Source organism: Melospiza melodia, chromosome 24 (assembly GCF_035770615.1).
Source record: "Melospiza melodia melodia isolate bMelMel2 chromosome 24, bMelMel2.pri, whole genome shotgun sequence".
Lineage (NCBI taxonomy): Eukaryota > Metazoa > Chordata > Aves > Passeriformes > Passerellidae > Melospiza > Melospiza melodia.
The window spans coordinates 8,723,903-8,751,862 of NC_086217.1; the positions used below are offsets into that span (position 1 = coordinate 8,723,903).

A 27,960-nucleotide genomic window follows, 5' to 3' on the forward strand; every position below is an offset into this window, starting at 1 on the left:
ATAGGTGTTCTCTGGTACCATTGCTTCAAAGTAACATAACCTGACCATTCCTAAGACTGGTCTGTACTGGGGGGTCTTTGGGGTGCCTTTGACCATGAGCTGCAGCTCTGTGTTTGCTGTGCGAGCAATGCTGTGACATCTGGCCAGGGCACGGTTTTGCCACCAAGCGTTGCTGCCAAAGGAATGGTGAATTGCTGCCCCCGGTGTGCCAGAGCTGCCCTCGTGCCCTGCTGGCAGGTTCAGCAGGGGCTGAGCCACAGAGCCAGGCAGCAAACCCTGCTGAGAGTTTGACATTTTCTGTCCTCCCTCCCTGATACTGCCGCTCTGACTTTAAAAATAGAATGAGATTGTCTCATCTCAAGGCAAAGGCTTCTCAAGAGGGTTCATTATGTCACATGTATTATCTGCTCTGCAGATCTTTTTAGGCAAATATGAGTTGGTTTTTTTATAAGTTGTACACCAGCTTTTATAAACCAATGTCTGCAGCACTCCCACACGCAGCAGGAAGGTGATGCTGCGCTGCCCACAGCTCATTTTACATACAGCTGAGCAGGGTGCCCTGTCCAGGAGGAGGGGTGGCAGGGAGTACCCGCTGTGGGCTGTCCCAGCAGTTCACTCGGTGGGAAGGGCCGTGTTACCTCTCTGAGGAGCTCTGGCAGCTTGCACACTCACGAGCATTTAATTCTAGAAATGTTACCAGAGACTTTTCAGATAGTTAGATCTCGTTTCTGCTCTTACTGGAGTGGGCAGTGGAAACTTGGAAGTTTCCTGTGTCGTGTTTGTGGTGTGTCAGCTTGTTGCCACTTCACACCTTTTCTAGATATGTGAAAGAAAAGGAAACTGTTGCAGTTCAGAGGTAAAAGTGCCTTAGGCAGTGATGGAACAAAGTGCCAAACGATGTGGTGGGTTTAGATCTGAATTCCGGTTGATGTGCTGGCCCCGTCCATGCTGAAGGTAATGCACTCTTGTTCTTAACGCTGCAAATGAGGATGTTTTTTCATCTGCAAAGGGATTCTCCTTGCTTTGATGACCCTCCAGTGATGGCTGATGAGTGTATGATAGTCCAGTAGTGGGGAGCAGCCCAGGGAGTGATGGGACACAACTTCAAAGTAAAAGGAAGAGCTTTTTATTTTTTTTTTTTACTTTGTTCAGAGGATCAAATTAGCAGTCTGCTAAAGCCTTTTAATGCTAAAACTTCCAGAGCATAAACAATGACCTGTGAAAAGGAGTGCTTGGTTCTGGACCCTGCATATGATGAAGTCTGGCATCTCCATTATGGCCAATTAAAGTGACAGCAGAGTGTAAACACTCCTGACTCCTTCTCCTGGCTGCACATGGCCTTTCTCTTCTGCTTGGAAGAGGCACGATGTCACTTTGAACTTCCCAGCCAGGGCACAGAGCAGCCTTTCAGAACCTCTGTGCCCTTTCCTCGGGTGGTTCAGCAGGAGCAGCCCAGAAGCTGAAGCTTGGTCTTCCAGGCAGAACCTGCTGTCTTTGAATTGCACAATTGTAGGAGACACAGAGGTTATCCTGCAGGGGAGGGAGGCTGGCAGTGCACTGCAGCACGGGCTTGCCTTCTCTCTGGGGACTCTTCACTGCCTTTCCAGGATGCTGTCCAGCACTCAGTCCAAGATCTGGATTTTAGCAATAATCTTGCCCCTAGAAGTTCCTTCCAATACTCACCACAATGTGTGAAGCTTTGCCTTAAACAGAGCTTCAAATATTAGATTTGAGTAAGTAAACAATCACAGGAAGCTGTTGTGTTGACCAAACTAACTTTTGGCCCTGAATAACTTCATATTTGAACAGCTTAGTAGGATATTGGTGCTCTGCACGCTGATCTTGAACTCGGAGAGATTTTATATTCCCAGTTATATGGGGAGACTGGCTGTTCTTCCGTGTTCTGCAGCAGGAGATGGAAGTGGTTTGTGTGACTTCCTCCCTCCCCATCAGCCTACCTGTGAGCAGCCTGCCCTCCCCTGTGCACAGGCAGTCTGGGTGAGAGAGAGCCAGATGTGGGTGAGAGCCAGATGTGGGCAGGAGGGAGCCAGCCGTGGGTGAGAGCTCACTCACGTCACGGACACGGAGACACACGGGTGGCCTCCCTTAGTGCTCCTACATTTTCCTCTTCTGTCTCTCCTGTTCCCATCAGATCAAAGGGGAGATCAGCACCTCCCCACCTCTGCCTGACAACTGAAAAGGAAAGAAAATACGCTGGGGAAAACCTGTGCTTTAAAAAGTGTAGCCCTCTTGGTGTAAATATGCAAATGTTTGTAGAGGAGTGGCTGTTTCTACAACACATTAGGGAGAAATGCTTCACACCCTTCTTTGTCAGTCAGTAATTAAGAGAATACTTGCCTTCCAATGCAGTGGCTGCTTAAATAAAGATGAGAGAGCATGGATTTTCTCTTATGATGGAGTGCAACAGTAAGTAACTTTCATCTGAAACCAAGCCTGGCACACCTCCACATGGCACCTCTTCCAGTTGTGGTGAGGTGACTTTTCCTGTGCTTTTGTTGGGAAGAAAGTGGCTGGGGAAGGTGCAGGGGCTCAGGCTTGTATCCCACAGCAGATTCAGCCTGTCAGAGGCCTGATCCTGGTGAAGGAGGGCCATGGCCCATCTGCATGTGGTATTTCTTGTTTCTGGTCGTGTGTGATGGGTCCAGCTCTTCCTAATCAGATTGCAGAGTGGTGGGATACTTGGATCCTCTCTTCTTCTCTGTCTCCTCTGGCATACTGTGAGGCTGTCTAAATGTCAGGGGTGCTGGTGATTTGGCTGTGATGGGAGTGAATTTTAACGAGGCTTGCTCTTCAGCATGAATGTCTTGATGTAGGCATGTCATGTAGCCTGTCTGTCAGCCAAGTTTCTAGCTTTCAGCTGCTTTGTATGCCTATTTTGGAGATTGCTTCCAACCTGGGAAAGCCCAGTCAGGTCACTGCAGGGCAAGGCAGAGCTGTATTCCCATACCCACCTAATGCTGACACTGCTTTCCTGCCCCACGAGGATCAGAAGGAATCCATGGGAATCGCTGTCTTCTGGCTCCTGCTTCTGTTTGGGGTGGCTCTTGCAAAGGCAGGCTGGGCTTACTCATCTGCCTTCAATGCAGCCACACAAAGCCTCTTTCGAGGAAGGGAATTCATTAGTTTCTGTGAAGTGGCCTGGGATCTGTGGGCAGCAGGTGCTCCTATAGAGCAAACTGTTGCTGAATATTCAACAGTTGCCGTACAAGCGTCTGGCCGGCTGCCTGTGAAGCACTTGGAGTTATCCTGAGCATCCGATTGGATAAAGTGCAAACCACTTAGGGCTTTAAAGATACCCGCAGCTATGTTGTCTTGGTGGTGTTTTAACTTTCGGGGTTGGGTTTTCTTTTTATGAGAATCTTCCAAGATCATAAGCAGCAGCTTTATCTCTTTTGACTCAGCCAACAAAGAAGGGAGCTGCCTAGGAGAATGACAGCCGGTGATTCATATTCAAGTCGTCAGAACCTCATTCTCTTGGCTGGTTTCTGCTAATGACATGTGCGCTGGAAACAAATGACTCAGGCTAGAAGTGTCTATTCATCTTTAAACTTCTTAAACTCTCCTTAATCTCAAGTTAGCTCTCTTGAGGCTACCTGAATAACACTTGTTCTTGCCATCCTCTAATTTGGCACATGAAATACTGTAGATATCTAAACTATGAAGGAATAATCTGAGAGGCTAATGTGTGCAATCAGCCCTTTTTTTCACTTTAATTTCCTTAGGTGTGGTTTGTTAGCAGCTTGTGCTAGATGTCATCATTGGAAGTATAGTTCTGTGAGAAACCATGATCACTGAACAATTACAGCTTCAAATAACTCACAGCTTTACTCAGTAAGGTGTGGATGCCTGTATTTGTTTACCAGCAACACGGCCTGATTCTGTTGTCTTGTAATAGCTTACTTAAACCTGTGTAAGTACTTTCAAAGATGCTTTGTCTGTGTTCTCCTACTGATTATGCCGCAGAAGGAAAAGTTTTAATTCAGTGTGTGACTGTGACAGTTGCACTGCAGGCTGGTTTCACCCAGGGAGCTGAGGGGACACAGAGTGGTGTTACCTGTTTCTGTGCTTTACAGGATCTGCACGAGGGGTCCCCATGTGCCAGGAGTGTTGTATTTCCAGGGGGCAGGGATTCCACACCCCTGAGTTCTCAAAGCTCAGTGGTACAGCCTGTGGTTCTGCCCACAGGGAGCAGACTGAGGCACGGTGGGCTGATCCTGGCTGCTGTGCATCGCCTGGAATTGTGATAGCACCTATTGGAGGTGGACCTTGAGCACCTAAAAGAGAGAACTGGCAGCTACTGGAGCTGAGCCCTGCTCCTGGCAGGGTCATTCGTGGTGCTGCTGGCTTTGGAAGGGCTGAGGTCTTCAGTGAGTGATTTTGCTGCCAGGTGCTCAGGGAGCAGCTGAGATGTGCTTCCTGAACATCCACTTTGTTTGCATCGGGCACTGGGGTCGGGCCAGGTTTGTGAAGAGAGGCTGTGGTAACCTGGGATGTGACATCCACTCTCCCTCTGAGGGGAAGCTCCTCGAAGGAGCTGGGCTGGGCCTGTTCTCCATTTATCCAGTCCCCGTCAGTCCCTGAGCTCCCACTGCTCGAGGGTGGGGTCAGCAGAAGGGAGGACCTGCCTCAGAAGGGGTTCCATGTCTGGCAGTGAGGCATTTCAGAGGCTGTAAAGCAGGTGTCGAGGCTTATGATGGACCATCGCCTCCAAAAACTCATTTCTTTTATTCTTCCTTTTTTTTTCTCTTATATATATATACATATACATACATATATATAATTCTGTTTTCCTTTCCCAGGAGGCTTTAAAGTGCAGGAATAGAGGAATTACACTTTGGAAAAGAATCCGTGGCACTGAGCAGGCTGGGGACAGTGAGTGTGTGCTGTAGGTGTAGATCAGCTCTCCCGTACAGGTAAAGCTGTGAAGGTTGCCAGAATGGGACAGAGAGGAGAAGTGAGCCCTCAGCCCATAGAGATGACTGCACGTTTAATTGCTAATGGACTCTTCAGAGAGCACCTCAGCTGCTATTATTAGAACAAGCAAATGTGTGGTGTTACCTACAGGGAGCAAAAAGGGAGTCTTTGTGATCCTCTTGACCTTTACTTTCTTGTGTTAATTTGTTTAATACCGGGGAGATTTTCCTGCTGTAAAAACTTGCTTAAGCAGAGACTTCTCCAAGATCTCTGAAAATGACATGCTTATTCGGAGCTTCGGGGATCCACTGTGTACTGTTTGCCCCTCTCTTTCCCTCCTGGATCAGACTTTTAACAGCTGGTGCAATTCCATAATTGCAGTCAGGCTTTATTGCATTAAACTTGCTAAGAAAATAATGTCTGTGCCTGTGGGGCTCAGCGTGGGGGAGGAAACTTTGGGAAAATGTAAGATAAATAAACCCTTCTGAGTACTTCTGAAACATTGTACTTGCTCTTTGCAATCTTTGCTTTTTCAACACCTACTAAAAGGACTTACTGCTTGTGCTGTTTGGAGCTCCCAAGGTAATTTGCAAAGAGCAGCAGTGGCGTTGTCCCTGCTGGCTTTGGGAGGGTGCAGGTCAGGTGTGCTGGAGAAGCCGGGGCTAAGGCAGGGCAGGTTCCAGGGCTGGTGTCTGACCTGGCAGACCCAGACTGGCTGGGGATGAGGGGCTGGGGCTCAGAGCTGTAAATCTGATTGCACGAGGAGTGTGGCTTCAGTGAGTACTGCGTGGTATAGACCAGGATAAATCTTTGGGACACCTCTTGAAGCAATACCTCAGGAAAGTTTCAGGCACAATAAAGCTGACACAGAAAAGTGGGAGAAGGCTTTTTGAATAGTGCCAGCTGTTTCACTGACATTGCTTTTTAGTCTGGAAGGCTTGTTGAAAGCTCAGCTAGAAAAGCATCCAGGTGTCTGCTCTGAGTGTGTACCTGGAGTTTCAAACACAGCAGGCAGTGCTGTCCTTTTCCCTGCTGGGGTATTCATTAGTTAATGAGATTTGAGCAGGTGGGGTTGTTTGGAATTTCTTCAGCCTCCATATGCTAGGAGATTTCAGAGTTATATAAATTGGTATTTCAGGAAAAAGGTGGATGGTAAGACCTACATTTCTAACAGGAGTTTCTGCAAATCTTGAAAAGCTGCAGCTGCTGCCTGACTCTTTTCCTATTGAAGTAGAAAAGACAATTGGTGTCATCAGCACAGAGCATCACTGTTCTGCAAAAGTGGATTTGAGCCTCCTTGGCTCCAGCAGAAGAGTGTCCAGAGGCTGAGGGGGTGGGCTTGGAGCTGGGTGGTGCCACTGGGCCGGTGTCAGACGTGCTCACCAGCAGGGCAGGGAGTGCTGGTGGTAGTGCCAGTGCCTTGGGGTTCCTGCGTGGGAGGACAGTTGTGCCTAAACACGAGGTACATCCATGAGTGAAATGCTCCATTCCTTGTGCCAACGAACTCAGCTCTGAAAGCTTCCCTTGCTAGCAGTAGCTCAATGGTCAGGCTGCCTGTGGAGCTTCCAGATGAGCTTTGGAGTAGAGCTCTGAGTCAGGACTTGCTCTGCAGCTCTGAGTTATTTGTGTCATGCTGGATGGGAATTGTCAAAGCTGAATTGTGTGGCTGCTTATCAAAGGATAGAGTAAAACCTTAGCCTTTATTTTTTCAATTAAGAATTTTTATTTCTGCCTCAGGGACAAGCAAATAGAACCCAGCTTGTCTTGGCTATTCTTAGTATTCGTGGGGCAGGAAGGGGAGGGAGAGGGCAAACAGCAAGAGCAAGGAGCTGCAGTAATGAGAATGATGTCTTATTTTAGTTGATGCTTAATCAAGACGTGTGACTCCAGGAAGCAGGATGAGATGATTTTGCCCTTTTTTTCCTGCTCTCATATATCTTTGATTATCCCCAGACTTACCCTAAACAATTTAATGCCTGCCAATTCTTTTTTCATCTTACAAATTTTTGTCCATCCTGAAAGACAGGGTAAACTGTTGGGCTTATCTGCTTTGCTTTTGTTTAATCTGTAATATTAATCAGAGGACTAACTCTTGGGGACTAATATATTACCATCTCTCAAAAGATGCCTAACTTTGTTATAAAACTTTGAGGATATTTATTACTTCAAGAACATTTTATTACATGTTATTTAATGTAGTGAATTAGGGTAAAATTGACTGGGTGTTGTGTCCTTCTCTCCTGTGAAGTCAGAGGCAGTACATGAGCCCCTCTGGAAGGTACAGGCTACTTTATTGGCTTTCAGGAGATGGCTTTGTAAAGCAGGTCAGCTTTTTGTGTCATGGCTTTTATTCAGTGTCGCTCTTGCCTACCAGGGTACCAGAGAGTGCCTTGTTGCTTCTCCTGTGTGTGCTGCACTGCCTTCAGGGTTGATCTGCACTGACTGCCCATTTTCCTTGTGCCAGGGCACTGAAATCCAGGACTGTGCCTACCTGGACAGCGAGAGCACGTCCAGCGAGCCGGAGCTGTTTGCTGATGAGGAGGGGATGACTCTGGCGCAGCAGGAGGTGCACCATGAGTCTGACATGGACAGCGCCATCGAGAGCGCCCAGAGCTCCGAGGCCTCGGACGTGTGTCGCAGCGAGGACAAGGACAGCGTGCTCGGTGGCCTCTTCCTGCCCGGGGACAAGTGAGTGGTGCCAGGGAGCAAGGCGCCTCCGTGTGGCTAATCCCTCCTGGGGGAGGCTGAGGATGGCTGATGGATTTACAAACTTAACATCCCTTTACGACAAAAGGGGGATGGAGGTCCAGGTCCTCTAAGTGGCTTAGTCTCAGTCCTGGCTCCTTCTGGCACGTTCTGTGAGCACTCACAGGACTTGCATGTTGTGTGTTGAAGTGAAAGCATTGGGTCTCTCCAGAACAGATCACTGCAATAACATCCCCCAAAACACAGATTATTCTCTGCTGCCATAAGCTTTATATGCTGGAATTAAAACAATACTTCTTCCTGCAAAGCAGTTCAGTATGGGGAATACTGCTGCAGTCTTTTGTACATCTAGTTGTGTGCCTGGTGTTGTGGCCTCTGCTGATTTGCTTTGCAATTTCGTGTAGCGAGTTAATTCTTTGTGTTTCTAATTTTCCATAACCTTTCTTGTGTAACAGTAAATTGTGTTTAACACGGGGTGTCCTGGCATGTGTGTGTGTTGCCATAGTTTGCTGTTAACACCAGTGTCTCTGTAACCCTAACTTGACTCTTCCCAGGTGTGCACCTGGGAGTGCTGGTTGAAGATGGTTGTGGGGGAAAAGACCCTAATTTGGCTTAATGCTGCTTTGAACTGAATTAATGCAGTCACTACCAGACAGAGCTCAGCTGGGCTTGCTTTGTAAGCCTCTGCCTTGTCTTCCCTATTTTTGGCCTGTCATCTTGATTTGTGCCTCTTGAGCTTTGTTTGTTGCTAAGGCAGCCTTTCTTCTCTCTCCTGGGCCTCCTCGGGTGCTCCCTGTGCTGCCTCATTCCTGCCCTCCTTCTGAATTTCTCAGCTAGCTGAGTTTTGGCTTCTCCCATCTGCCCAAGCAACCTCAGAGACTTTATCAAGATAATTACAGTTTCCATCAGCTCTTTATCAAGCTTGTCTCCTCTGCTTGCCATTCCCAGTTCTCCAAAGCCCCATCCTTGTGGTGACTGGCTTTTTCCCATGCTGTATTTGAAATGTTTTTCTTCCCAGCTGTGCCAGTCAGGCTCTTGTGAAGGGGGTGGGCCAGGCATTGTGCCTCCTGTACCCTCCTTCTAGGCCAGGCAGGAGCTACCAAGAGCTGCTGTGCTCTGATAGACCTTGATTTATCCTCTGAGACCTCCTCAGCTTTGGCAAATCTGTTGGGGAGAAAAAAGCATGAGAAGCTTCATGCTTTTGTGTTAAAAGAGGCAATAGAGCTATTTACTTTGGGCAATAGAGAGATTTACTTTGTTGCTTGCTGAAGGAGCAGGTGGGTTGTTATCAGGTGTATCAGGCCTCTGAAATCTTGCTCTTAAGAACAGGAGATTACCTTTGAAAACAAACCAAAAAAGCACAAAACACTTGAAAGTTCCCTTCAGAAAGTGTTAGAATGAGGAAAATCTGTCACTATTAGCCAGTTCCTTTGCAAATGACTGTGTAATTCCTAGGCCTCTGATCTTGGTGGAAGTGTTACAAGGAGCTTCTTCCCAAACTCACTGGGTGTAACTGCAGTTGAGATGCAGGCAGCAGTAGGATTGTAGGATCTCCCAAAAACTTACCAACACACAGTATGTCTGTGGCACACTTTATGAATAAATGTTAGTGTGATATGTTGAGCTTCTTACTAATCCCTCAGCCAAGGAGCCTTGTTAGATAAGTTCCATCTATTTCTTGTATGAGTATTCCTATCTTTATCCTTCAGTAGTGTGCCTGGCTTGACTTGCCCTAATTTCTGTTAATGTGAGTTAGATAAATGAGTTGCAGGTTATAAATGGATCTCATCAAAACAGGGGAAACAAAAGAGCATACATCTGAAATGTTGGCAGGCTTCCTCTTCTACTAATTGCTTTTGGAGGGAAGGGATATGCAAATGATGCTTACAGCATCCACCAAAGGAACACTGGTGCATCTCTTGTTTACAGCTCACAAGTGGAGTTTTACAGGAAGAGGACTCTCCCTGTAGAGAGGTTGAGAGGCTCAAGGTAGACTCAGAAGAAATTTTGGAGGAAATATTGTTGAGCTGCTGGAGAATAATGTCAGCTGGGAGTTTCTGTCCCAGGGCTCAGCTGATGGAGCTGGAGATACAAGCACTGTGCACTGAAGCAGAGGGAGAGAAAATCTTAACCTGATCTGCATAAAGTGCCAACAAATTCCATTGGTGCTTGGTCTGTACTGCAGAGAGGGAACAGTTGGGCTGTTCCAGGGCCTCACAATTGAAGCATCTATTTCAGGTCTTCCAGGTGTATTTTCTGTAGGGAGAAGTTTGTTTTTAAGAACTTTTTTGTGAATTTACTGGCTTGTCTGTTTGATTGCCTCACCAAGGTGGGAGCTGAGTAAACCTGTGTAAAACACCTGCACTCTGCAGGTGCACTGCACAGGGCAGTCTGGAGTCTGGGCAGGTGAACCCTGTGCACCCTCTGCAGCCACCTTGCTCTGTTTTATTAGATTTGATGTGCTCAAAACTGCTCTGCCAGCTGCTTTCCTGTGGTGCCTGACTCTGCTGATCTGTTTACCTATGTGCCCTCTTTCTCTGAAGTCACAGGGTCCTGCCACTCCCTGCCCATTTAACATCATTTCAGGTACTTTTCTGGTAGTTAGACAGCCTTTTCTTGTGGTCCATATATCCTCTGCAGGACAGAATTTGTCCTGATGGAAGGAGGGGAGGAACCCAGCCTCCATGAGTCACATCAGGAGCTTTAGTGACTCTGGTAAGGGGTGAGCAGAGGTTTCTTTCTGACACAGAGGAGAGTGGCTGGAATTCCTGGGGTGTGGGAGAGGGTGTGTCTGGATTACTGGGAAACTCTCTGTGGAATAGAGTGACAGCCTCTGCCTTATACATGTTCCTCTCACTATCCCATGCATTTCAGAGCTGTCTGCATGGTTCCTGCATTCAGAGCAGAAATCCCCATGTGGTCTTCACATGGAAATGGTGGCTGAGGATCATCAAAGTGTGCTCTTTAAAGCAAAATGGTTTGTGCTGATCCAAACTTGTCACACAGGTACCTTGTTCATAGATTCTCATGCTCTTGTCTCTCAAGGCACTGTGTCAGCTGCACATCAGGTACATTGAGCACTTCAGGGCTTTAGCACGAAGGTGGGTTGCAGCCTCAAAGAGGGGACAGCCTGTGAAGGTGGAGGTTCCATATGAGGTGAGGCGCTATCAAAGTCGGCCTTCGAGATGTTTTGACCTCTTGTTTCAGGTCAAGTCCTCACAACCCTTCTGCAGCATCTGACCTCTCCACTTATTCCACCGCCTCCCTGATCAGTAATGAAGAGCAGTTTGAAGACTATGGGGAAGGAGATGATGTGGATTTTACTCCCAGTAGCCCATGTCCTGATGATGAGACCAGAACCAACGCCTACTCTGACCTTGGCTCATCTGTCTCTTCCAGGTTGCTCCTTATTCATTAACAAACAATTTTTCATTTTTATTCTTCTCTGACCATAGCAGAGTTTACACTGGTTAGGTAGACTCACCTTAAAAGCAGAATATTATGAGTTCATTTCCTGCCTTTTAATTGACAGACTGCATGTAATAATAAGAGCTATAGCAAATATGTTGTTTCTGATAACCTCTGTTGGGTTCTGTTGAAATAACTGGGCTATTTCACTTGTAGAGATTTCTTTCTATTGCAGACAATAATTCCACAGTTCAGGGCTAGTACTGAAAGGGATTTGCTGCAAAGGAAACCAACTTCACATTAGGTACCCACCCTGGTATAGTGAAGACTTACAAGAGAGCTGTTTCTGTTTAGCATTCTGATACTACAAATCCTTAGCACTAATCTGTGAGGGGAACTGCTGCAATATGTTCAGGGGGTTATTTGAAACAAGCATCCTACTGACTTGGAATGTCTTGGGAAACATAAGCAAGGAGCTGCTGTCTGTTAGGAGCTACAAATCCACAGCAGTGCCCTTGCCTCCTGCATGTATCCTCAGTCTCTGCAGCTCTTACCTCTTGTGGCCAAGGCAGGTCCAGACTGTACAGTCCTTCCCCCAGGCAAGGAATGGGTGAGCAGGGTTGGGAAGAGTTGAGCAGGAAGATTCTCTAGGATTTGTCTGCTTGGATCAATAGCACACAGAGGTCTTGTCTTCATTGCTGACACAGGACAAGCTCACTGCATGCTTCCGTTCTGCATGCAGCTCCCCCCGTGCTCCCTGTGTTTGCAGCATTTCTGCAATCCTGCCTGGCCACGTCTCTCATGCATGCAGAGCCAGACCCCTCCCCACTGCCCCTTCATGGTGATGGCTTGTGTCTTCCATCCCCTCTTTCCTCAGGTTTATGCAGCACTTTCCATTCTCATTCCTGGGGCTCAGTGCACATCATGCCATGATTGCTGTCTTTTATTTGAGTTTATTTTCTCTTTATCATGCCAAGAGGTACTGTTATCTCCTCTATAGACCTGGGTCCACTTCTCCCCTCCTCCTCATTCCAGGGTTCCTATCATCCTACCATCTGAGGGGGTTCATGTGACTTCCTACCAGACCACTCTTTTCTTCATATTCCTGCCTTTCTCTTGGAGAGAAGTCTCTTCAGGTTGCATGCCAGGCTCTAGTGGGAAGATGGGCAAGATGATAGGGGGACATTGCTGAGGTTGAATATACTCATGTAGCTGCCTTTGCTATGTGCATCACAGTGGACCACATGTACCTTTTGCTGTTCTTTTGGTCACCCAAACTGATTCTTTCCACTGCCACTCAGAAATATCCACATCCTCTGGAAGGCCTCAGCTCAGACAGGTGGACTTGCCCTAAGAGTAGCACAGGCCATCATCAGCTCTGACATAGATGAGCTGTGGTTAGAGATGGTTCTTCAAGTCCCTCATCTGTGATTCTGACACACAGTCACGAGGAAAACCTGTTGTGGGTTGGTTACTACAGCCAGTAACATCTCTCCTTTCCTGCAAACAGTGCTGGCCAAACCCCCCGAAAAATGAGGCATGTTTATAACAGCGAGTTACTGGATGTTTACTGCTCACAGTGCTGCAAAAAGATAAATCTCCTCAACGATTTGGAAGCCAGGCTGAAAAACTTGAAAGCAAACAGGTAAGCAGCCTATTGCACTGCTTTTTGCAATGCCCCCTTGACATGGGACTGGCTAATAGCAGGAGGAGAGGGAGAGCAAGCCTCTCCCTTCTGTATCCCATTCCTTCTTACACATGTTGTTCTTACAAAACAGTAAGAAATTTAGACTTGGATATATAGCCCAAACCAAAATGCTGTTCTTCATCAGCTCTTAAATATTTTTTCTGATTTAAGGTGCAGATATCATTGCTAAACTCAAATATTTTAACCAATGAGCTCTTTGATTGCAGAGTGAGAGTGATATTTCAAGGAATTTTTCCCAGGAAGTGGGATCTGCTGTGCTGCTTAGTGCAGATCTACAGTTAGCTCCTGCTTTCTCCAGGTGGGAAGGAGGGATCTCCAGATACTTGGCTAATGCACATAACCTTACATACACCTCTCCTAAAGCTACTGGTCAGCAGAGGTACTTGGCTTCTCTGGGATTTTTTTAATGATGTCAACAATACTTGAAAAAATGATAAATCCTGTGGCAGAAGTTACTTTTGGAGTTCTTTGCCATTTCAGCCTTTTCCTTATGTTTCTCTCTCTGCCACTCGCCACTCGATCACTCCTAAGCTGTGCTGAGCACTTAGAAAGTGCTTCTAACAATCACCTAGAGTTTTTGAAGGGAATTATTTGGTGGGATTTTAGCTCCCCCTAGAAACTGGATGTGAATCCTGCCTCTGAGCGTAATCCCTGGGACGCAGCGCTGCCCTGCTGCTCCTCCCTGTGCACAGCAGTGTGGAACCTGCCATGAACAATGTTCTGCCCTAGCAAGGCTCTGCCAACATCCAGACCACGAGCAGCCAGGGCTTTGGGAATTTTCTGAGGGAGGCTGGATATGCCTGACCAAGAGCTGTGTCTGTGCACACAGAGATGTGACATCCTCTTACCAGGAGATGCAGCAGGATATTTTTGATCTGGTTCCAGTGCTGTCTGCAGCAAAGGGTCTTCATTTAGATAGCACCAGTCTCTGGCTGCACAAGGGAACTGTAACAATGGAAAGACCTCAGTTCCTGTGCTGAACTGGGAAGCATTATGGGGAAGGATAAACTAACTGTTCATAAAATCATCTAAAAACTGGAAATCCAGAATAAATGTCCATCACTAACTTGGCGTCCCTTTGTGGTGTTTCTAATGTTAGTTTCGCTCAGATTTACACTGACAAATCTCTGCTACATGTAACAGTATCTGCAAATTGACTTATTAATGATCACAGTAATTTGTGGCTTCACTCATCTTTGTGTTCTTAGTAATTGCAGCTTTTGATTCAGTTGTTAAAGAATATTGTTCACAGAATCATCTTTTGAGTAGGCTAAAAATGTCCATTATATTTCATTGTGCAATTGAAATTGAAGCAAATAACTGTTTAATTTCTATATCATTCCTTCTGTATCCATGTAGCCCTAACAGGAAAATATCAAGCACAGCTTTTGGAAGGTAAGAGTCTTCAAGTTTTGTATGAATATTTATGGAATCAGCCATAACAATTCCATAAGTGGGAGTGGAAGACAGAAGTAGGAATAATTTTAGAAAAATAAAAATGTACCAAAATAGGTTTTTGAGGGAAGGGGCCTGTGTTTGGGTATGAATGTTGCCCCTGTTCCTCTTGGAGCAGGCCCCTGAACTGGAAACAGCTCTGTTAAAAATATAGATAATTTTTGCTTCCTTGTCTGCCAAATATATTCCTTTGTACTGCTATTTTATCAGTCCAGCTACTGCTTATTTAACCCTCATAATGTGAGCCTTGCTGCTGTTGCCAAAATGTGAAGGAAAGCAAGAGCACCCCTTTAAAAAGGACATACAGAATTGTCATCTTCCTTTGACTGAGTGAACCAGCCCTGGTCTGGAGAAGGCTGTAAGGTTCAAGGACATTTTAGATAATCTCCAGTGTTACATGTTCTGACACTATTCTGCAGTGGGAACTGCTTGATATTTCTTTTTTTCTGTTTTTTTTTTTTTTGTTTTTTTTTTTAAGTTCTTACAGTATGAAATTTTCTAGCTTAACTGTACCAACCAATGTGCAGTGGTGACCTTATTTTAAATTTGTAATAAGGCAAATACAATTCAGTGCATAGTATGAATAAGACTTAAGTATTTTTAAAACTATGTTAATGCTAGTGGCAGATCCTATCAAAAGCAACAAAGAGCTCACTCCATAGAACTAATGTCATTGACTGTGCTCAGTATGACTTCATTTAGCTCCCAGTCTCTTGTAAGGCTTGGGCTTAAACAGTTGTAATTGTAACTGAAATGATTGCACAGATTTTACCATGGATGTTCAAAGTCTGAAGCCAGACTCTTTGTCCTCCCTCCTCATCAAGCAAAGTAATGATCCTTCTGATCTTTCAGACAACTCTTCCACAACAGTAACTTCAGCAGCAGTAATGGCAGCACAGAAGACTTGTTCAGAGACAGTATAGACTCCTGTGATAATGATATCACTGAAAAGGTGAGAATCTGTGCCCTGTGAGTAATGTACCCAGCCAAATCCTGCTGGAGCCCAGCGTCAGGGGATCAAGATCTTGCTCAGAATTACCCATGATCTGAAGTAGCTTATTTCAAAATGTCCTTGATGTTCCATTACTATTACAACTTTTCAGGCTTAATGCAAGAACTGAGCAAGCACAGCTCTAGGCATTGTGTTAGGACTTCTTTATGGTGTATTTGCAGTGATCACCCTCAAGGAACATGCAGGGTCTGGAGAACTCAGAATTGTGGGGCTTAATTTTGCTGCTGGCTTTGCAGAGAAATGTGCCCCCTTTTAAAATGGTAGAGTAGCTAAATGCCAGTTAGAATAGTGAGGGAGTGTTTGAAGAGGGACTCAAACTGAGTCTGTTTTGCTTGTCCTTCCAGGTCACCTACCTAGAGAAGAAGGTGACAGAACTGGAGAACGATAGCCTGACAAATGGTGACCTGAAGAGCAAACTGAAACAAGAGAACACCCAGCTGGTTCACAGGTAACAAAGCACAGAACCAGGTCTCCTCACCACCACAGCTGTGGGGAAGGAATATTTCTACCTCTAGAGTATGACCAAGTCTTCTTCCTTAATGCTGATAGATGAAATAAGGCTTCATCTGGAATAGGGGCTGCCTTGCTGAATTTTCAGCAAGAAGAGGCCTGCAGGCAAGTGTTTTTGACAGAGATGTTACTGACTTGTACAGAGAAAATGCTTCTGCTGTAAGAGAGGTTACCCCTGGTGGTTGGGGTTTTTTCCTTGCTTGTAGCAAGAGCAGAAGGCTGGGTCTTAGTCCCAGCTTCATGAGACTGAAAGAATACTAGATGAACTGATACTACTTAATTCTGTGTTTATTAGTAAATAGAGATACTGGGAGATGTTAAATGCCAAAATAGATGGTGAATTAGAATGAAACAAAGGAGTAGGCAGAAAAGAGAAAGGCAATGAATTTGCTTCTGAAGCTGTTACTGAAATGAGATCTGATTTCCTTAGAGTTCATGAACTAGAGGAGTTATTGAAAGATCAAGAAACATCAGCAGAACAGACTCTGGAAGAAGAGATAAAGAGACACAGAGAAGCTTACAGCAAGTATGAAAAAGAGAAGGGCACTGAAATTGAACTACTAAATACAAGGTAACAAACATCTTGGTACTGCCTTGAACAGGGAGAAAGGGCCTCTTTTCTTCGTTTTTACTTTGCTTGTAAATGTAGGCTGTTCACCAGCAACACTGCACAGATGGTGGCAGGTTGGCAGCTCTGTAGAGTAGCTCTGCAGTCACATGTCTAATGCCCAAAAGCTTGGAGGATGCTTTACATTAATGCTTTAATCCACGTGGCCCATGTAGACAGCTTAACTGGATATTTGGCACACATTCAAGGAGGGAATTGTGACCAGTTCTAGCAAATGTTTGTGCCTGTGTTTGTTTTTTTCCAACTTACGTTTTTTCAGCTACCTGTTGTTAGGAGCACAAGAACCTGAGGGTTGGGGTAGCATTTTGGGCCTTAGAACTGAACAAGCAAAAATGCATGTTAAAAAGTGCTGTGGTTAGAAAGATTTTCCCTATTTGGTCTTTCTATCAAGTTCAAGTGAGATGGCTTTTTAGAGCACACTATTGTGCATGTCTGTGTTCTTGAAAAGAGGTATTTGCTGTAAGACTTTTTTAATTAATGCAGGGTTCAGCAACTGGAAGAAGAAAATGGTGATCTGAAAAGCACTGTCACACGGCTGAAATCCCAAACGGAGAGATTGGATGAGGTAACAAAACTCCTGAGTCCTTGAGCAACTTAACAGCAGTTTATGTAAGAGCAAACTCTTAGAGTGCTTGGCCCAGCTTCTTAAATTTTCCTCCCATAAACCAGATTATTGATGGAATTGGAACACTGGTCACCTTTAGGGGCAGGAATGTCCTGAGACACAAGGCAGTTTATGGCCAGCTGTGTCTGTAGGTTCCTGTTGTGAAGCTGAGCTGTGTCCTGCTCTTGCCCCCTGTTCTGAAGTTCCCTGTTGGTTCCAGGAGAGGCAGCGCATGTCAGACAGGCTGGAGGACACGAGTCTGCGGCTGAAGGATGAGATGGATTTGTACAAGAGGATGATGGACAAGCTGAGGCAGAACAGGCTGGAATTCAACAAGGAGAGGGAAGCCACACAGGAGGTAAGTGTGAAGAGGGATGTCAGACCAGGCAGTCTCGTATCACCTGCATGGAAGCCCTGGGGAAAAGGAATGGGCAGGATGGGCACTGAGAGCACCATATCCAGTGAAGCTATTGCTGGATTGTGTTTCTGTGGGAAGGGTGCCCACAGAGCAATGAATGCTGCAAGAATACTTAAGAAGTGCCAATCCCTGACCCAAAGGGCTTACAGCTCTTGGAGAACTGTGTGCCCTAACATTTCCCTCTGTTTGCAAGGGAAATTATGCATGAAGCTTAGGAATCACAGCTATTGCCAGCTCTGGGGCCATTTAGGGGACCTGTGCTTGCAAAGGAAGAGGAAGAGGCTGTATTGTAGGACTGGCCTCAGCCAGGCTCAGGAGTGCTTTTGCTGGAGTACAGAGGGGGCTGTTTGCAGGGAGGGCTGCACAGACAGGGCCTGTTTGCTGCCCACAGCTCATCGAAGACCTGCGGAAGGAGCTGGAGCACCTGCAGCTGTACAAGCTGGAATGTGAACGTCCTGGACGTGGCAGAAGCTCTTCCTCCAGCCTGAGTGAATTCAATGCCAAAACCAGAGAGGTGGAAATGGAGCATGAAATAAAACGGCTGAAGCAGGTGAGCAGGGAAGGGCCTCTCAATCCACATCAAACGTACAGGAATACCTTGAAAAATGCAAGCCCAAACACTCTGCCTTCAGATTTTGTCCCCTCCTTTCTCACACAAGCACAAAGACGCTTGTTGCATCTGTGCAGGACTTCTTGCACTGGTGATGTAAGTTATGCCCCAGGAAAACTCAGGCAGGGAGGCCTTATCACTGGAGGTAGGAGTTGCTGTCAGCTGCAGCCTCACTGTATGTCATCCAAGCTACCTGTGATGTTAGAATATTTTTTTTAAGAAACCTTGTAAGAAGAACTTAAAAAACAGTCTTTTCATCCTTAAATAGGAGAATCAGAAACTTCGTGACCAAAATGATGATCTGAATGGACAGATTCTAAGCCTCAGTCTTTATGAAGCTAAAAACCTCTTTGCAACGCAAACCAAGGCCCAGTCACTGGCTGCTGAAATTGATTCTGCATCGAGAGATGAGGTAATGTGCTTTTCTAATCAGGTACTACATCCAAGAATATGCAATTTTCAATGTAATCAACTGTCAAGGTTGAACTCTCTGAAGCTGACAAATGAACGACAGAAAATTCTGCTTTGCTAGGAGTTCAAGGGTGTTCGAAGATTGCCTTAAATCTAACACTGTTTTGGTATCCTTATATTATAACTCTCCCATTTTTCTCTCAAAAAAAATTGAATTATTAGGATCTCAATGAACTGTTTTGCAGTTCTAACATTTTGTATCTTGCAGAGTAATGTGAGAGCATGACATTAATTTCATACAAAAATGGCCATTGCTAGTTACTTTAATTTTTACTTTCTGTTCTAAGTTTAGTTCATGTTACTTCACTAACAAGCTCTTACTTATATATTTGAGCTATATATTCCCTGTAGCAGAGCTGAATTCTTGGAGAAAGTAACCACTGTGCAAATAATAACTTGGTAATGCTTTGAAAGATATTCTGGGGAACTCCTTTGTATGTGGGCTGAGTCCAGCTGATGTAGCTTCCTCTGAGCTCCAGGACAGATTGTGAGATCAGGCCAATGGATACATGAGAGCTCCCAGGGAAGAAGACAGGTTAGTGGTGAAGGAGATTAAAGGAATTGTTGTCCTTGATGCTCTATCTCTTCCAGACAGAATTTCCCATTTCTTCATCAAGAAAAGTTGTGAGACAGAAAAGTCCTTTTTACCCAGTCTGTACTGGACTGACCTGTCAGCCTTAGCCCCTGGGCAGGCCCTTGAAGTGAAGGCTCTTGAATTATGTATTTGAGAACTTAATTTCTTGTTGAACCAGAGCACTGTGAAGAAAGGCTGTTTGCTTGTAAAGCTCTAATTAGGTAAAAGCAAACTGGCTTTTGCTATTGTCAAGAAAAATCTGACTTTGTCCCTTTCAATCTCGTGGCTCTGGCTCATGTGAGGAGTATCCAGCACTCCCCCTTTAAAGGAAGAAAGGCCTGAAAGCAGTGGCCCAGACTCAGCAAAACCTCACAGACCTGCACAAACTGTTCCCATTGTGCCATTTTCCTGTATGAGCAGAACAAAGGTAACAATCTGCAGATTCAGGGTGGGACTTCTGTGAAGTCTTATGAAAATGGACAGGCAAATAACATGAGCTTTAGGAGGATCTGGGGCTCTGACATGCCTTGGCAGCTTTTTCAGTTTGGCATTAAACATTCAGAGATGAAAAGCAAAGCAGTCTTCATCTTTAGAGAGGTTGAGGGGCCTTTTACAGCCAAAAATCTGGTGAAACACATGTATGTAATACAGAACATTGAGTAGCAAGTGGATTGTTCTTGTGGAGTATGTAGTGGTTGTTTTGGGGATTTTTTTGAGAGAGAGTATGCACATCTCTCAAAAAAATCCAGAGGAATTCTCGAGGAAGGACATGTTTTTCCTGGTGCAAAACACTGACATATTTGTTTGGTTCAGCAGCCTTTCATGCAAACACGTTTAGATTTCTGTAGTAATGAAAAAATTGAGTATCATGAAGCTCTTGCTCTGAGATGAAGCAGTTGATCCATGGTATGGATGCAGGATGGATTAGCTTGTTAGATGGGGAACTTGTTTCAAATGACCTGCCAGAAGATCCCTGAGATGACTGTTCACCACTTCCTTTGATAGCAAAGATCTGTAGCCTACAGATTTGTTTCTAGTACAGATACAGGGAGGAGCTGGAGTTAGAAAACCTGTCACAAAAGGAATTGGTGATCTTGAGCAGGCACTGGTCTCTCACCTGTCTCAATTTCAGGCTGTTACATAACCTACTGAGAATATTTCAGGAGTAACTTGGAAATGTTGTGTTTTAGCTCATGGAAGCCCTCAAAGAACAGGAGGAGATAAATTACAGATTGCGACAGTATATGGACAAGATAATTTTGGCAATCCTGGACCACAATCCATCTATCTTGGAAATAAAGAATTGAAGAGAATATGAGAAAGAAAAGCAGCAACTGCCTGATATTTCTGCACATGCCACTGGATCTCAGCAGCACTCTGATACTGTAAATGAACCTATAAATGATATAATACACACTAGGTGTGAGTGTGGGTGCGCGGGTGTGTTTCTATGATGTTTGGTACACTGTTATTTGTCATTGAATTGGCTTGGTTAGACTTTTTCCATGCACTTTCAATACCTGTGATGAGATGGATACTGTATATTAATGTAATAACAATATAACTGGATCATGTTGTTTTAGATACTGGACAAAATGACTCTACCTCTAGTTGTAAAGGTAAAAATAGACAATGGAAACATGGATGTGGCCCTAACTTTAGGAGCAAGAATTTTTTTCTTTGTTCTTCCAGGAATTTGGGTACCACAAACCAATTGACATACCCAGGTTCAGTTCCTGACTGGTGCTGACTGTAGTTTCCTATTTGATTTAGTTTTAATACTTAAACCACACATCAGATTAAAAAAAAAAAAACAAAAACAAAAACAAAAAAACCACCAAAACCACACAAAATTTGGGAAAATACACAAAGTAAATGGGAAGGAAGGGAAGATACTGCAGAATTTTTGCTAGTTATGAAAAATCACCATCCATTTGTTTGCCACTGTCAGCACAAAGTGTTTTTCATATAAGATCACTTTGGAGCCTGCTTTCAGATGCTCTGAGCCTGCTCTCTAGTGTGTGTGCATGTGTGTTTTTTATGTCAGGGTCCCTGTAGCATTGAGGCAAAGAGGTTTCAAATCTGTTCCCCTATTTTCAGGGGTATATTATGGGCCATTAAAATGAATTCTGGGATTCTGCCCCTTCCCCTCACCCTGATTTTAAAGATTTCACTGAAGGAACACATTCCAGTTCTTACAAAAAAAAAAAAAAAAGAAACAGAACAACAAAATATTTGCATGAAATATCTCACCTTAGGGGGAGGAGGAGGACCGGCCCTGCACATGATGTGCTGAGTTGCTTTCCCACCCCAGACAGCTGCACTCCTCTGGGAATGGCATTTTCTGGGCAGGCTGTGCAGAGAACGGCTGGTTCCTGGCACAGCAGTGGAGGACAGTCTGGGACAGAGTGGCTTCTGCCTATGGGACAGGCAAAAGGAAAAGAGCTTCATCTTGCAGGAGCTGCCAGTCCAGACTGAGCTGACATGTGCATATCTAAAGCTCTGAGTAGGGAGCACATCCCAGTTTAGATGAGCAGTTGTGCAGGTGCTGAACTTTAGGTGTGTGCTGCATCTGCTCATGGACGTCAGTGGGACAGAACATTAAGCTTTAAAGTTGAGTGTTTGCTTAAATGCTGCCTTAAATAGGGATGACTTCAACATGTGCCTGTGTTCTCTAGAGCTGGATCTATACTGTAGGGCTAGGACATTTTTAATTAATAATGTAGCTTATATAAGGAGCTTATGGAATTGTTTGGGTAGTTGAATGCTAAAAACAAATTTTATTCCATGCACTTTTTTTTTAAAGTAAAAGTTTCACACTTTTGATTCACACCAACTGGCACAGAAAAATCAGCCAGAGTATTTGGCTTTCCCCAGTGCATAGAGATGTTTCTTCTATTAAATACACTCTCCAGGAGAATGTTACAGTAGCAATGACTGTGCTTTTCTGTGTATTTCTTGCTGTTGGCAGTGTCTTGCCCCTAGTATTCTCTTGATGTATCTTGGTGTGTATATGTGATGCATTTTTCCTGAATTTGAATATATAAAACTGTATTCAGTTAGGGATGTAAATATATATAATTTTTTTCTGCAATCTCTGTGCTCTTGCCTTCAGTGATGTGTTACTGGAGTGATGGGAAGCAGAGGACGTGCTGAAATCAGGCTTTCTTGAAGGCAAGAAAATAAAAACAGTTTGTTTCTATGTATCTGCATAGGCAGGTGTAAAGTAATGGAAAGAGAGAGGAGCCAGAGGAATGACTGAGACACAACACCCCAGTGCACACAGGTCTGCAGTGCTCTGGGAGAAATGGAACAGTCTGCTTCAGTCTGTCATGTCACAGGGCTGGGTTCCTGAGGCTCTGGGGTAATCTGGAGGAAAGGATTTAAAGACCACTCCTTTGCCACCTGGGAATGGTGTAAGATGTAACACTGCAGCAGCTTCTGTTTGTTTAGAAGTAGGTGGAACCCCATGGAAACCCCACAGATCCACCTTTCCCACCTGCTGCTTCTTCTGGATGTGCTGCCCAGAAGGTGGGAGAGAAGCAGTTCAGCCAGCTCGGTGCTTCCTGCCTGCAGAACTCCTCACCTGCACTTTGGTGATGGCATTTCCCTCTGCCTGGTGCTGTTTGTGGGTAGTGCCAGAGACTTCACTCTTTGTAGGCCACAGAGAACTCTTGCACAGTGTCAGGGGGCTGTTGCAAACCTGCTGTGACCAGCAGGGCTGGGTGAACCAGCAGCCCTGCTTCTGGAGCTGTGTTGCACTGCTGTGCTGCTCTCATGCAGAGCATTTCAGTTAGAGTGAAGCTTTTGCAGCTTAGGCTGGTGACTGAATGTTTCCCCCTAATTATTTTTAGGTAATCTGGACTCGGCTTCAAAATTTCAGTGGTCTAAAGCCCAGTCCCATTAGGGTGGAAGTGTTGAGGACTGTTGCACTGAAAGCAAAGCCTGTGGACTTGAACAGAAGACATTATTATAGTGAGAGCCAAGTTTTTGTGCAGATTATTATATGTAGGAGGTGAACAGTCACTGGTAGTGACATGTAGTCACCAAATCTGGCTGATATCCCAAAAGGAATGCTCTAGCCAAGGGTACTCAGCAATGGAAATTTCTTAAATCTTGCAGGACTTCTTGTTCAGCTCTGTACCCAGCTGTGTAAGTATTTAGAAACTCTTCCTTGCTCCAGTATTTGCATTTGAAGAGATGTCTTACCACCATGTTGGTGATGTTTGTAGCTGTGTTTTATTGTGTAAAGGAGGTATCCTTCTGCTCCTGTGGGGCCCTTGATGTGGTACTGCCATCTGTTACTGTGGAAATCATATCCAGATACTTACTATGTTTGACAAATAATGTGAGTTGGAGGTGGGAGAGGCATTTCACTGGCAGATATATTTTCCTCTAAGGTATCCACCTCTAAAAATACTAATTAGCAACTGCATTCTTAGACTGAGTAACTACAGATATTAGAGCAACTCATCTTGCAGCTCAAGCCCTGGAGAACCCTTTTATCCCAGAAAAGAAGTCATTGTGTTTTATGACAGGCAGGTAATTTGGTAACAAAGGATCACTTGGTGGCTCACTGGGGCAGGGAGGGGAGTGATCTGGTAGCAGTGTTGCAGAGAGTGCATATTGTGATCAAGTGGCAGACAGACACTGGCAGAACAGACAGGAGATGTTGCAAATGGGGAGACACTAACTTCACGGTCTGTTCTCTGATAAATTTCTTACTTCTTTGCTGTGGACATCCTTTGTATTCTCAGGCTGGCCAGGCGAGTACAGCCTGCCTCTGTCAGTGTTACTGTTGGTGGAACAAGGGCCTCCATTCCCTGGGTAAATCACTTCAGACACAGAAATGTGGTATCATGTCTCTAGCAATACACAGATGCAGTAAACACTCCTGTGTCAAACCCATGGTTCTCTTTAACCCTTGGGGGTGCAAACACAATCCCAGGTACTGTACCTTGACCTTAGATTCTGAAAAGCTAAATTATATTCTGGTCAAACCTGTTGCAAACCACTACAGGTATTTCTGGACAGTCTGGCTTTTGGCTAGAAGCTGCCCTTGGTCAAGCTAATCCCACACAAGGTACTGCAGAAAAATTGCCTCTTTCAAAACTTGCACTCAAGGAGTACCAGAAATGCAGTCTCTCAAGATTTTTCTGGTATTGGCTGCTTCCCTCCAGACTTCAGTCTTCAGCTGCTGCCTAGTTCTGATTTCAGAATGATGCTGATTCAAAACTGCTTTGACATCAAAAGAAGATTTTTCAGCTTTTTGAATAGCTTCTATTTAAGACTGAAGCTGTAAAGAATTTATATTGAAGTGCAACATTGATGAATTGTAACTATCCCATCTATGTTTAAGGAATTTTAAATATGCAAATATGTAGGAAGTTTCAAAGAAACCCAGCATCCAAAGAACTTTTGTTGCCAACTTTCCTTTCACGGTCTTTGGGAAAAATTCAGATATTTCTCAGCCAGCTCTGTAGGGAGTTGAACACAGCATTATTAATTCTCAAAGATGTGTATCAACAAATATTTTGCTGTCTGAGTGCAGCAATGCTCCATTTACTGTGGTGGAACTGCATTGCTCTCCAGAGAGGATCTAGGGCAGTATTTAGGCTCCCTAATCTGGTTTGTAAATGAGGGCTTGGAAGCTGATCTATAAACACACATTGTGGGCTGCTACACGAGGCACTGCTCACTGGTCTGTGCATCACAGTGCCCATGACATGTGACGAGTCTAAGAACTAGAATTTACAAATAAAAGAATGCTTTTTTTACATTCTTTAATGGCAGTGAATATGCAGTGGTTTTCTCTTAAAACAAATACTGTATGGTGTGGTCTGAGGGATTTTTTTCCAAGGAAGGAAGGAAGTAGCAGCTGATCAAACACTTGCCAGATCAGTGGCTTGGCTTATACTGATTTAAGTGAAAACTTGACTCAGACTTTAACTGAGCAGCTCCTGGTGTAAGCAGCAATGCTTATATTCTTGTCAAGTCATTTGTTACTCAAGAAACATTGTCAAGAAGTCACAACTGGTTGGTTTTAAAAGACATAGCACCACAGTTCTGACGTTTTGTTCCTTTGCATCTCAGTATTTTTGAATTCATTCAAAACATCGATCCTAGGAGCAGTTTGCTGTTAAATCATGCATGGGTTTCTAGTTAATGAGACTCTGCATGTAGCTTTAGAGTTTGATGAAGGTTGCGGTCAGTGCTGGGTTTGAATCCTGTCATTCTGCATAATGCACTGGGAGTTGGTCTGAAGTGCAAGAGTTGTTTCTTTGTGGGACTCTTCCTCAGCGTTCTGTTGAATTTACATTCTTGGTCTTGTCCCCAGCCACCATCAGGTGTCTGTGTGCCTTGGGGCAGCGCTTTGAGCAGATGGGAGGGACAAATTCAATATTCTTGGCTTTAGTGTGACTTAAGCTACCAAGGCAAGAATTTCAGTCCTGTTTTGATACCAGACCAGTCCTGTCCTTGCCTTTTTTTGTGGTTGTGAAAACTGGTTGTGTCCCATGTACATGACAAAACTGTAGCTGGTTCTCACGGTATACAGGCAGGTGGGGTGAGTAAAGCTGAAGGTGATGCAGGTGAGGGATCCCTGGGATGTGCCAGGTTCTGTGCAGGTGTCCCACTGCACCCTCTGGAGGCTCAGGCCTGCAGCTCAGCGTGGCCAGCACATCACAGAGTGACAGCAGCAGCCCCTGAGGATCTCAGGCAGAATCTGCAACAGGGCCACAGTACCCGAGTTTGCCACAGTGTGGAGCCAGCTGCCAGTGCTCTGCTGCTCTCTGCACCCGGCCCTCAGCCTGCTGGCTCCAGTCTGCAGCTTCTGTTCAACTGCAAAACTAGTACTGATACAGAGATTTGGTTTTACTTGACTTTAAACCTAATGAAAGCATTAACAAACTTGGGCTTCTGCAGTGTAATTTGGACACCTAGCCCTGGAATGGAGGTGCTGTGAGTGACACCTGAGCTGTCAGCTTTGCTGTCACTGCTCTGGGCACAGTGACACCCTGCACACCCCTCAGAGCTGCTGTGCCCCAGTGAGGGGTGGCAGGTGACAGTTCTGGGGGACACATCTGTGCAGGGGTCAGGGGGCTGCAGGCACTCCTCCTCCCAGTGATGAACTCACACTGCCCAGCATCAGCCCTGATTTATTTACCACCTTATCCATAGCTAAATTACTCTGGCTTTGGAGAAAGGACATCAGAAGGAGAACCAAGAATTTAGTATCCTGTGAACACTTCAGTACACTACAGGGCAGTAAATGTTGCACTGATATATATTTAAATGCTGAGACATTTTCAGAATTACTGTAAAATCAGTTGTGAGAGCCATTTGTTTTTCTCTGTTGCACAGACTAGTCACTTTTTTTGCATGGTTACATATTTTAGTACTTGTGCCTTTTACTTCTCTGTTGTGAGGGTACATTTTATTTTCACATTTTATCATCTGGTTTTGGACACTTTTTATATACACTTCTTTAATCATCTGGTTTCTTGTAATGTACATGTGTATATATAAAATAGATCAGATTTGTATTCATGTGCCTCTGAGATGTAAAAAATATTCATTTTGTACAGGTTTTTTTAGAAGCACTAGGTCATGGTCTAAAATACGTAGCAAATGAAATTTAACATAATTAGCAGTTCTTTGTCTTCTTTTAGGAATGTTGTGTCAGATGGTTGGTCTCTTGTAAGGCAATGTCACACACACTGCAGATTTATTGTTTTAGTATTGTTTTGAGACCAATTCTATCCACTCGTTGGCTTAAGTTAATTCAAAATAATAAAACACTTAATTAAATGTTACAGTCCTGACTTGGTGATTATAGTTTTTATTTCCATTAAAGCAAATTTGCTTCCTTTTATACTTGAAATGGGCACCAGACCAAAACCTCATTTGAACACATTGCCCATTTCAGGTTAACTTCCATTCTGGGATTATTTTTGTGGGATCAGGCAAGTGATTTACTTTGACCATTGTAATGGAAAAAGAAATAGCATTACCAATTGATAGACTCTCCATCTTAGAGTGCCTAAAATCTTTTCGTTTCCTTGTCTTCCCTACCTGGCTTCTGTGGCAGCGTTTCCTAAGGACAGACCCTGGGTCTGCATTCCTCTTGCAGATGTGAGAGGTTGGGTGTCTTGCTCTTCACATTTTGGCAGATGCTGAACAAACTCCTTCCCTTGGGGTTTGTAGCACAGCATTTGGGAAGCTGTGTAGATGCATTGTGAGCCTGGACATCTGTAACTGGCAGCAAGGGCCCTGGTCCTAGAAGTGCCCTTCCCTCCCTCCAACCTCTTCTCGAGCTGGTGGTTTTGTTTCTGGAGTGTTGACCCTGCTCGTCTGATGAGATCCTCAAATTGTTCCCCCTCTCACACCTTGTTGTTTATCAATACCCCACTCACCAGCCCCCAGACAGTGAGACAATAAACTGTGGTAAGTCTCGAGGAAAAAATCATCAATATCCCCTAAATCTTTCAAAAAACCAAGTTTTTATCTATGAAAGAATATGTTCCATTCTCACAGAGCAGAATTTTTTTTTCTGAATTGGACACCCATTTCATAGAAAGAAAGCTGCCTTAGAAGCAAGGAGGTGGTTTTATTTTTTATTTTAAAGGCTGCTTGGTATGAAAATGAGCAAAGTTCACTTGCTCCATTGTTACTGAAAAAAAGCAGCCAGCTAAAGTGGCAAATGACTATTTTTAATCTCATTCTATAATTTATAACATCAGTGAAGTGATGTCAGTACTGTTGCAATGTGCCATTACACTATTTTCTCTGTATTTTCTTGAAATACTTTTTGGGGACAATAAAGCTGTCCTTGCTGATGTGGATCCTTCAGGTAGCTGTAATGTACAATCAGAAATGTAAATAAATTATTTGCTTTCCCTGCATGACTAAAGCATTGTCTG

The 27,960-nt window shown here is 44.6% G+C and overlaps 1 protein-coding gene across 4 annotated transcripts in view; it reads left to right on the plus strand.

Annotated features, from left to right (window-relative positions):
- The window catches only part of RAB11FIP4 (RAB11 family interacting protein 4), a 116,665-nt gene extending 88,715 nt beyond the window's left edge, over positions 1–27,950 (plus strand). For 3 of the 4 annotated variants that reach the window (XM_063175953.1, XM_063175956.1, XM_063175955.1), the window contains 12 exons: positions 7,400–7,623; positions 10,849–11,040; positions 12,560–12,694; positions 14,117–14,152; positions 15,065–15,164; positions 15,569–15,672; positions 16,165–16,305; positions 16,846–16,927; positions 17,187–17,324; positions 17,776–17,934; positions 18,263–18,406; positions 20,230–27,950. In XM_063175953.1, coding sequence (XP_063032023.1) covers positions 7,400–7,623; positions 10,849–11,040; positions 12,560–12,694; positions 14,117–14,152; positions 15,065–15,164; positions 15,569–15,672; positions 16,165–16,305; positions 16,846–16,927; positions 17,187–17,324; positions 17,776–17,934; positions 18,263–18,406; positions 20,230–20,346 — 1,572 coding nt within the window. In that variant the 3' untranslated portion in view covers positions 20,347–27,950. The remainder of the gene's footprint in view (positions 1–7,399; positions 7,624–10,848; positions 11,041–12,559; positions 12,695–14,116; positions 14,153–15,064; positions 15,165–15,568; positions 15,673–16,164; positions 16,306–16,845; positions 16,928–17,186; positions 17,325–17,775; positions 17,935–18,262; positions 18,407–20,229) is intronic. The other variant, XM_063175954.1, reaches the window with a different exon arrangement.
- Positions 27,951–27,960: the final 10 nt, after the last annotated feature.